The sequence below is a fragment of the Triticum aestivum genome, chromosome 6A (assembly GCF_018294505.1).
Source record: "Triticum aestivum cultivar Chinese Spring chromosome 6A, IWGSC CS RefSeq v2.1, whole genome shotgun sequence".
NCBI lineage: Eukaryota > Viridiplantae > Streptophyta > Magnoliopsida > Poales > Poaceae > Triticum > Triticum aestivum.
The window spans coordinates 51034059-51044952 of NC_057809.1; the positions used below are offsets into that span (position 1 = coordinate 51034059).

General features: G+C 46.0%; 1 protein-coding gene across 1 annotated transcript; it reads left to right on the forward strand.

Annotated features, from left to right (window-relative positions):
• Nucleotides 1-760: 760 nt before the first annotated feature.
• Nucleotides 761-4332, forward strand: LOC543229 (cyclin-dependent kinase A-2). The gene is made up of 8 exons (XM_044551677.1): nucleotides 761-900; nucleotides 1020-1204; nucleotides 1322-1439; nucleotides 1578-1751; nucleotides 2547-2710; nucleotides 2810-2897; nucleotides 3078-3131; nucleotides 3836-4332. The coding sequence occupies exons 1-8, from the start codon at nucleotides 892-894 to the stop codon at nucleotides 3923-3925; spliced, it is 882 nt and encodes a 293-aa protein (XP_044407612.1). The 5' UTR covers nucleotides 761-891; the 3' UTR covers nucleotides 3926-4332.
• Nucleotides 4333-10894: the final 6562 nt, after the last annotated feature.

The following is a 10894-nucleotide window of genomic DNA, read 5'->3' on the forward strand; positions in this document are numbered from 1 at the left end:
GCGCTCCCATTCCCCGTCTCCCGCTCGCGCTTGACAGCTTCCGTGGACTCGGCGTACCACTGCCGCTGATGATGGTGTTCCGTGGACCGTGGACCGTGGCCTTTGCTCGTGCCATGCGCAGATATGAAATCGACTTTCCAAAATACATTTGTGCCGAATTGTGTATGCTGGGAAAAAAGATTCAGTACTATTCAGCCAATATGTTTATTGATTTCGTATGTGAATTTATAAATTTGACGCGTTTGAAGCTCCTGGAAGAGAGATTCCTATAGAAACGATGGTTGATCCCTCGCAAGGGAACAAAAGAAATTTATAAATAAGCATCGAGCGCAATGATGGACCATAGATAGCCCAAATCTACCTGTACAACCTGGTGCTTCGTTTCAAACGTTGTGGTTTTGTTCCGGTTCACGGTGCGTGAAACAATTTGTTTTCCCCATACTGTTATCAATATCAACAAACCAAACCAAATCAATGCGGTTATATAACGAATTTATGAGCAAACACTAGAAAGCAAACTTTAAAAATCAGTGGAATGCGCCACAAAACTCGATTGTGATCGCCAAAACGTAGTGGTGGAATAGAAATATAGAATCACAATGTGCAGCCAAAGATGCCAAACCAAAGAATTCATTTCGTGCACGGGCGGTCCATGACATTCTGAACTGGCAGGCCAGAGCCGGACCGGAGGGCATCACGAACGAACGCGCGAGCAATTTAATTTCTGACAGCGACGACGCCGCACACACGACACCACAAACCCAACCCAACTCCCGAGTCCACCACCACACACTGCCCTCCCTCCCCCTCCCTCCCCCCACCCCACTCCTCCCCGCCGCCGCCGCCGCCGCCCCGCTCCGATCCGCCCCGCGCCGCGCGGATCGCCGCGCCATGGACCAGGTGAGCCCGCCCGGCCCGTCCGATCGCCGCGCCGCTCCCTCCCCTCCCCTGTGTGCCTCCCTGCCCCCGTCCGTGCCGGCGCCGGCCGTAATGTCAGCTTGTGTTTGCGTTGAGCGCAGTACGAGAAGGTGGAGAAGATCGGGGAGGGCACGTACGGGGTGGTGTACAAGGCCAAGGACCGCTACACCAACGAGACGATCGCGCTCAAGAAGATCCGGCTGGAGCAGGAGGACGAGGGCGTCCCCTCCACCGCCATCCGCGAGATCTCCCTCCTCAAGGAGATGCAGCACCGGAACATCGTCAGGTACCCCTCCCCTCCCCCGTCCCGTCTCGTATCTCCTCCCCGGCGTCAGGGTTTGGGCTGGATTTGGCCGCTGCCGAATGGATGGACCGGCTGACCCCTTTTGCTGCTGCCGCGCAGGCTGCAGGACGTGGTGCACAACGAGAAGTGCATATACCTCGTCTTCGAGTACCTCGACCTCGACCTCAAGAAGCACATGGACTCCTCCGCGGACTTCAAGAACCACCACATAGTCAAGGTCACAGCCGCCACCCCCTTTGATTTCGTTCACTACTTAGATTGCCGACTGTCGGTTACTGCTTACTGACAGTAGCTCCATTTGGCTGCTATCATGTGGAAATGTGAAATGTGATGCTGTTTTGTGCCCTGCGTGCAGTCCTTCCTCTACCAGATCCTGCACGGCATCGCCTACTGCCACTCGCACCGTGTGCTTCACAGGGATCTCAAGCCCCAGAACCTGCTGATAGATCGCCGTACCAATTCATTGAAGCTTGCTGACTTCGGATTGGCGAGGGCGTTCGGCATTCCTGTCCGGACATTTACTCACGAGGTACGTTTTGCAGCACTGACATGTCGTTGGTCATTTATGGTGCATGTACATTGGTGATGGCAGTTGGAAAATTGTTCTGCTATGCTTTTATCAGGGGCAGAATGCACTTAATTTTAAGTAGTTACAGTGATACCTATCAATCCCTCCTGCATTTCAAGTCTGGAATGCATTTTGTACTTGAATTCGGTAGACCACATGTGCACACTTTTGCTGGCGTACGTACTACTGTCTGTCTCATTTGGCTATCAAAGTGTGCATGTCTTCATAGAAAAGAGATAACTATGTACTATGTCTTGTTGCAAACTGAGGTTGATATCTCCCGTTCGCAAACAAAACTACAGAAGAGAGGTTGATGTCTCCCATTAGTGTTCACTGTTGTTTGGTACTACATCTTAAGACTGCTCGCTTATCACCTTCCTCTTTAGCCTTTATCAAGTGTTTCCATAATCAACGGTAGATGATTTTGCTAGTCTCTTGTCGTAGTGCTATCTTGCCAATTTAGCTTTACTCTCCTGTATGACGGATCACGTGACAAAAGGCAAGATAATCTAGGAAAGGTACAGAACAATTTGCTACATTCCCAGAACATACGACGTTTGTTACTATGGGCAAAAGAGAAGGAAACATGAAGTTTCTGTTTTATGAAAAATTTCAAATTGTAGGCAAGCATAGCTCGAAGCTTAAATTAATTGGAGCTGGTATTCATATTATCATATTAATGAGCTGTTCTCATGTTACAATTTTGCTCCTGCCTTTCGCGTTTGTTTTTTGATCTGAACAGAGTGTTATTTATAGGTGGTGACATTATGGTATAGAGCACCAGAAATTCTTCTGGGTGCGAGGCAGTATTCTACCCCTGTTGATGTGTGGTCGGTTGGTTGCATTTTCGCCGAAATGGTGAATCAGAAACCTCTATTTCCTGGTGATTCTGAGATTGATGAACTCTTCAAGATTTTCAGGTCTTTCTCTTGTAAATCTTGTGTGGTCTTGCTTTAAGGTATTCCATGCATCTGAAGAAACAGCTAATCTTGGTTGCCAAATCTTTTACTTTCATGCAGAATTATGGGCACTCCTAATGAAGAAACCTGGCCAGGTGTTTCTTCGTTACCTGACTACAAATCAGCTTTCCCCAAGTGGCCGTCCGTGGTAAGTCATAAATGTTCTTTCATTATTCTTATGAAAAAGGGTTAAAAGCTGAAGTTGCCGTTAGGGGTCAGACCTTGTAGTTTCTCCTTGCTATTGAGTTAGTTGTAAGTGTGTGATTATACAACATTATACTGATTGTTACTCTGGGATTTTGGTTCTAACTCAAGGAGTTTGCTGCAGGATCTTGCAACTGTGGTTCCAACACTCGAACCTTTGGGACTTGATCTTCTCTCTGTAAGTTTCACAATCAAATGTAATTTGTTTCCATAATGCGTCATGGATTGTGCATTTGTGCTTATTATCTTGCTATCTGCATTCACTTTGCTTAGTGTGTGGATACACGGTGTATCATTTGTGAGGGGTTTGCAATGCCTTATTTTTTATTGCATTTCAATAATCTAAGGTGAACAATGTAGATTCTGCTTCTATTGCTGTGATCTTATCTGTGCTAATTTATATTCCTGTTGTTGCAGTCTTGAGACTATGTAGCAGTGCTCTAAGTTGTGCTTCCCTTCCCACATGAATTCAGACAAACATACTAAAAAAAATTCTTAGTCTGGTACAAACTGAAGTTGTCATGTTAAAAAAACATTTATAGATTGTAGGTGCATATGCTACCAGAATGCCACTTTGGATGCACATTGCTAATTTTTCTAGGTTGCTAGGCATGTGACCCCTTCTGAGTAGATATTGCAGCCAGTCCATTCTCATCATGGCTCTTGCATGATTTGTACTGCTGCATATGCAGTCATGAGTTATACATGTGTGCTTCCTTTGATGCGATTATGTCATGAGTACCACATAACACTATTGATGAAATATGCTCCTTATGATGGATTTATTTCATTCTATCTTTCTGTGCTCTGCCATGAGTATATGGTTCTACTCATGTGCATTCATAACCTTGCTTGCTGACCTGTCTCCTCACCGTCATGCAGAAAATGCTCTGCTTAGATCCAACCAGAAGAATCAACGCCCGAACCGCCCTCGAGCACGAGTACTTCAAGGATCTGGACGTATCCTCGTAGATCACTTGCCCTGCTCCTCTGTAAATTAAGATCGCGTCGACTGATCGACAGCTTCCTGGATCGTGTACTCTGTGCTCCTTTCTCTCCTATTCTTTCTGACTCTGGCTGTGTAGAGAGAAATGAGAACGGAGGCGCCTCCTGATTCACCCTTCCTTGTAGTCCAAAGCCAATTGAAAAATGATCCTGATGCTCTGGGAGCTCTGCATTGCGATTTCGCCCGTATTTATATGGACATCGACGCCGGCACCAGACTTGTTCATGTACGATGGATTTTGGAGTAGTGGCAGATAGTCAAGGGGCTGCAGTGTTTCATGAACTACCAACTGATGTGACAATGTTTGGGAGTGTACTACTACTTGTACTTGGTAAACATCATTATCATCATGAATGGAATCAGTTGTGGACAACTACATGCTGCTACTTAGCTTACACAGTGGGCGCGATATTCCACGTTTGGTGCTAAATTGATGTTATAGCGTGCTAAATGGTGCCATAGCGGTTTAGATGACGCTATGTTGTTCACGATGCATTTAGTGTGAGGCCCCTCCAAATGCTATGACACCGAGATAGCATGCTATTAAAAACTACTCCCTTCATTTACAAATATAAGATGTCCTAACTGTGTATGTAGAGATGTTTTAGTGTATTCACTCATTTCAGTCTTTATATGGTCCATATTAAAATATCGAAAATATTTTATATTGATGAATGGAGGGAGTATGATCTTAGCACCTCAATCTGGATGGTTTTGAGGGAGGAGAACACCCACCTCACCTTCACCACCATCGGAGAGGACAAGGGGCTCCGGGTCGATCGTTACCACCTCCAAGGCGCTGCTGAAGCACGCACCTGCACAACTCGAAATGCGGAGCCGTCTCGTGGTGGCACTCGCACACCGTGATAAAGTTGGCGATGCGCAAGATGGCATTCGGTGTGAAATGGTACAGCCGACACCCATAGAAGAAGAGAAGGCCGAAAAATTGTTGGTGCGCGACGCGCTCGTCCCCGGCCAGTGCCGGGACGACCTTGTTTCTCGGCATCCTCCATCGTAGCACTCCTTGCGGCGACAATGGCTTCTTGGCCTGTCGGGCCTCTAGGTTGTGGCCGCGAGTGGAGGAGGGAAACCATTTCCCAAGCGCCTCGCTCGGCTCCTTCTCTCCGGCGCCTGCATTAGCCTTCTTCTTGCGCTTGTTGGCAGCGGTGGCCTTGGACCTGCTCCGGCCACGGTTCTGGGCGCAACCTGTCTTGCCTTCGCCATCACCCCAAGCTTGATAAAAGGAGGAAGAGAAAGGGGGCCCAGACATTGAGGAATGCACATCAATGGCGTCAGGAACGGAGGCTAGTTGCCCATTGGGATTATACGATCAGTGTATACATACGTATAGTTTTTTACATGTTCCGAGGTAGGCTTAGTACATACTTCCTTCGTTCCACAATATTTATCGTTTTAAGTAAAACCATGATAAGTATTTTGAAACGGAGGAAGTAGCAGTTTATTCAACCACATGACATGTGTGGACAGCTATCTCGAGTTAAGTTATGACAAGTATTTGAAGAAGGAGGAGGAGGAGAAGAAAAGGAAAATCTGTTTTCAATCGATTCATTTTTGTATTCTTTCAATGTGCTCGGATACGCGTGTTCATAGGTGTTGTAACATCCCAAATTTTCAATTTGGAATGTTATACATAGATCATCCATGCATATCATATTTTACTGCATTTCGTTTCGCGATCCTCGAAATCCTAAGCAACAAGGACCCTCGGAGAGAGTTGGGGATTTCCCCGTTTTCATATTTGGGTTTTACCAAATATCGAAACGAGGATTTTTGGTTTTAATTATTTTTCTCTCCAAAAATATTTCATGTTAAAATATATGAGAGGAGATAATATGACTTCTTCAAAATAAATGAAATATTGAAGGGAAAATATTAAAATCAAATATTTGATTTCATTCGTAGTTTATTGCTATTTTATTTGAATTAGAAAAATTACACGTTTTCAGGGCCAAGAAAATGTTCATTTTATTCTAAATATTTTATTTAAGTGGTGAAAATTTGTTTTGGAATTTTTAGTTTTTTATTTTATTTTCTAGGATTTTTTTAGTTTCGGCGGAATTATTTTAAAAAAAACGCGCAGCGCCCGACTGGCCCGAAGCCCAGCTGAGCCGACCCGCTTCCCCGCCGCCGTCTCCTAGCGGGAGACTGCGCCGCCTCCGCCGCCGCGAACCGGAGTCCGGCCGGGACTCCGTTTTCCCCCGTGCCTTGCCCCCTCCTCCAAGTCGCCGCCCCCGTCTCTTATAAGCCCCCTACCCCCCCCCAGAGCCCCGAGCCACCCCGCCGCCGCAAGCCGCCAACCCCGCCGCGCCGCTTGCCACCACTGGCGCTTGCCCACGCCGCCGCCCCGCACTGCCCCGCCGCGCCGGACCTCGCCGGAGGTATAGCGCCGTTCGTTTTTTTTAAAATGATTCGGTTTTTTAAGAAACCCTAGTTTTTTTGGATAGATCAGTTCGCCGGTTTTTTTCCGGTTTAGTTACTTTGCGGACGTTCGTCCGTACGTTCGTTTTAACGGAAGGAGTTCACTCGTTAGCCGCAGATAACGAACGCTAGTTCGTTAGCCTGTTCGTCAGTTTTCTTTTTCTCGGATTTTCCGCGATTATTTTCAATCGCGATTTCTGATCCGATTTTCGTTTTAGTTTATCTTTTCGCTCGTTTGTCGGAATCAGGCGATTCAAGCGCCTAGATCTTCGTCTCGAAACCCTCTTTCCGTTTAACCAACTTGAACAAGCTTTTGCTACTGTAAAATTTGAGCTTAGTCCAGATTAGCAAACAGATCTTGTTTCTTTCGCAGTTTGAGTTTCGTTGCTCCGTTCAATTTGATTCTTTTTGCAAACCGGAGTTCTTAAGTTGAACTTTCTGGTTAGATCTTCTTGTTTAAGATTTACCTGTGTTTCTTTGCTTGTTTGCTTATGTATGCTATTGTTTGTTTGCGATAGAACACCCGGAGTGCGAAGCGTGCTACTACGAATCCCTAGGTTTTGCGGATCATCAGCAAGGCAAGTAACACTTTGATCATACCCCTTTATCACCTAGTTTTTATGCATTAGTTCCAATCCTCAAACATTGCATGGTTAGGTTGTGATTAACATGTGGGTTGGGAAGTAGTTGATGAGGTAGAACCTATTGCCCTGTTATTATCAAACCCTTGGGAGTTACTTCTACGAATTGCTTATATTGCTATGCTATGCTCGTAGACGTGGTTTGGGTGAGTGAAATCCATGACATATGTGAGATTGTTAATTAATGGTTCAACTTAAGGTGGCAACTTGAATACACATCTGGGTGGATTGTTTGTTGGGCACCTGGAGAACCCAATGTTGTCCTAGGATAACTCGGAGTACCCGTGTGATAATCCTATGGTCCGCCACCCAGGCTCAAAGGGAACTGAGATATTTTCATGCTAGAAACTTCCGTGTGCAGCCACAAGCTATTATGGGCTCTAGCATAGTTGAGTAAGTTGCGTGAAGCTCCCGAAGAGGTGGATCAGCAGGTAGAGGGATGTAGGTTGGTATGGTCTGCCCGGAGTAAGGGGTTAATGCTTCTGAAAGACTGTGTCTCGGTCATCCGTTTCTCAAACACCCTGTAGTGCGAGAAATCCAACGAAGGGGAAAAGTGCGCAAACCTCTGCAGAGTGTATAAACTAATCATGGTTAGCCGTGTCCCCGATTATGGGCATCTTGAGTATCTAGTACTTGGAGTATCCTAAGTATCTCATCACTCTAAAATAATATTGTTGGGTTGTTAATTACTTTAATTGGGATTGAGTTGGAGGAACTTTCTCAATGATGTTTCAACTACCATGATAGTTAAACAAAATCTATTCCTTTGTTGTAGGGAAAAATTGGCTTTTCGCAAAACTGTAACCATAGAGCTTTCCACCAGCCAAATATGCATGTAGTGATAGTATTATTTTGTTCTTGCTCTACTATGTTACTTTGCCAGCATATTCCATGTGCTGACCTGTTTTTGGGCTGCAACGTATTATGTTGCAGACTTTTCAGACGAGGAGTAAGGTTCGTTAGGTTGTTGCCGTGCAGCTCAGCTATGCCGTTAGAGTTGATGGACTCACTTTATCTTCCAAGCCTTCCGCTGTTACCGTATTAGATGGCCTTTAGCCATATTTATTGTAATAAGATCTCTTTTGAGACATTCGATGTAATAAGTGTGTGATTGCTACTCTGTTATAAATCCTCGAGTACTATGTGTGTCAGCATTACCGATCCAGGGATGACACTGAAGCACTGAGACTTGACCGTTTGAGGTCGGGTCGCTACAAGATGGTATCAGAGCACACGCTGAGTGTAGGACACGACCACTAAGCTAAAGCCCTAGATCACTATTCTCTTCTCATTCTGACTCCTCTCCATTTTCTACTCTTTAGGATGGCGGACGCAAGGAACAAGTTTGCACAACCGGATGAAGAAGCACCTTTTGGACGATATTTGAAGGAAGTCACTAGGTACCTGAACATTGGAATACCAAGCTTCACCGGGACTTACAACGCCACTCTACCAGAAGAGGAGCGATGGATGATTCAAGTTCAAGTTCCAGGAAGGACATTCACGCCAGTCACTAAGCCCATAGAGTTTTCCTTCGATGCACCAACCTGGAGTCTAGGAAAGAGTATGGCAGCTCACATCACCATGGGACGCATTGGAGAAGTTTATCAGAAGGAGCTTAAGGATACTATCCATCAGATTTGTGGGCGCCGAGATGAGCAATGGGAGATGATCAGCACAAGGAAGTATAGATCAATTGCAGCTTTCATCCAGGAGTTAAACCAACATATTCGTCGCCAGGAGAACCAGATGTGCGCAGGAATGATAGATTTGAAGAAGGCAATGACTAGGATCACGGAACTGGAGGAAGAACTCAAGGCTACACATGAAGATTATGAGGAGGAAATCGTCGTACTAGTGGATAAGAATGCCGACCTAACAATGAAGCTAGGAGTATTCCTGGGAGACCCCGCACCAGGAGAAGAAGACGAAGAACCCAATGAGATTCGCCCAGAGGACTACATCATCATCGACGACACCGACTCGGACCCCGACAATAGCGATGATGACTATGAAGACAAAGCTGGAGCAGACATCATGGAGTCTTCAACCGGAGAATATTTTTAGTAGACCACCACATCAGTAGTAGTATTCCACCATGTAAATAGTATAGCCCGAGCACTTTTGTAATGATAGTTAGATCGATTGTATGCCCTTGTTTGATTGATTGAGTGAAATGTTTGTGTTTGTCTCATGTGCATATGGGTAGTGCTTTCTCATTAGACATCATTCTATTCTAATCTCTCCCCTCTAAACCCATCAGATGCCTCTGAGACGTGACCCCGGATTTACCTTTCCACCGGAGGTCAATCAGTTTATCCAGCAGCAGAATACCCTGATGCAGTTGTTAGTTCAGAACCAAGGCAACAACAATAACAACAATCCACCGCCACCACCATCAGTTGACAACTTAGCCCGCTTTCTGAGGTTGCAGCCGCCGGTGTTTTCCAGTAGCACCAAGCCCATAGTAGCAGATGATTGGCTCTTCTAGATTGGAAGGGAGTTAACCACTGCAGGATGTACCGATGCTGAGAAGGTGCGTTTTGCCGCACATCAGTTGGATGGACCAGCAGCCTCATGGTGGGAGAATTACACCGTCACCTACCCTATAGCCACGATGACATGGGATCAGTTTCAGCAAGCTTTTCGACAGCCCATGTCTCAACTGGAGCTATGAGTATGAAGAAGCGTGAGTTTCACAACTTACGCCAGGGGAACCGTACTGTGGCTCAATACGCGGATGAGTTTAGCAAGTTATCCCGTTATGCCCCTGATGATGTGGCCACAGATGCCGCAAAGCAGGAGAAGTTTATGAAAGGGCTGAATGATGAGACGAGCATGCAGTTGATGGTGGCAACATTCAACAACTAGCAGGAGCTGGTAGATAAAGCTCTCATGATTGAAGGGAAGCAGCAGCAGATTGAGAACCGTAAGAGGAAGTATGGACAAGGAAGGTATAATTCAGGAGCTCAGCAGAAGCCTCGCCTAACCCCGAACTCGGGAGAACTTGTTCATAACCACGGAGGCCACACCCATAATGGAGGAAGTAACCATAATCATACTGGCCTAAGGAATGGGAATGGGAATGGAGTAAGCAACAATCAGAACCGCTCCAATCCAGCCACACCCACGAAGAGAGACCTAAGCCACGTTACTTGTTTCAAGTGCGGGAAGACTGGACACTATGCCACGAAGTGCCCTGAAGCGAAGAATGGAAATGACAATGGGAGCGCTGGAAAGAAGCCCAACCCATTCAACAAAGGACAAGTGAACCACGTCAACGTGGAGGAGGTTGAAGAGTAGCCAGATGCGGTGATTGGTAAGTTTTTGGTTAAGTCTTTTACCGCCCTTGTTCTTTTTGATACTGGTGCATCACATTCATACATATCAAGGGAATTCGTGGATAAGTTTAAACTACCAACCCAAACCCTTAGGACCCATCTGTTAGTAAGTTCACCTGGAGCAGAGTATATGGCTAGTCGATGGTGCGACCAGATACCCTTAACCATTGGTAGCCATGTTTTTCCGTCCGACCTAATAATCTTGGAGTCACAAGGATTGGATGTGATATTAGGAATGGACTGGATGTCAAAGTATGGAGGAAGCATTGACTGTGTTAGTAAGACAATTTGTCTCACCACCCCGGAGGGAAAAAGGATCAAGTATGTATCTAGGCATGCGCCAAGGAGTAGCCAACTAAATACCCTCACGGGAGTTGTTCAGGAGGAAGTGCGTGTAGTCAAGGATTACCCGGATGTTTTTCCAGAAGAGTTACCAGGCATGCCACCGGATCGAGACATCGAGTTTTTGATAGAGTTATTGCCAGGCACTGGGCCTATATCGAAGAGACCATAC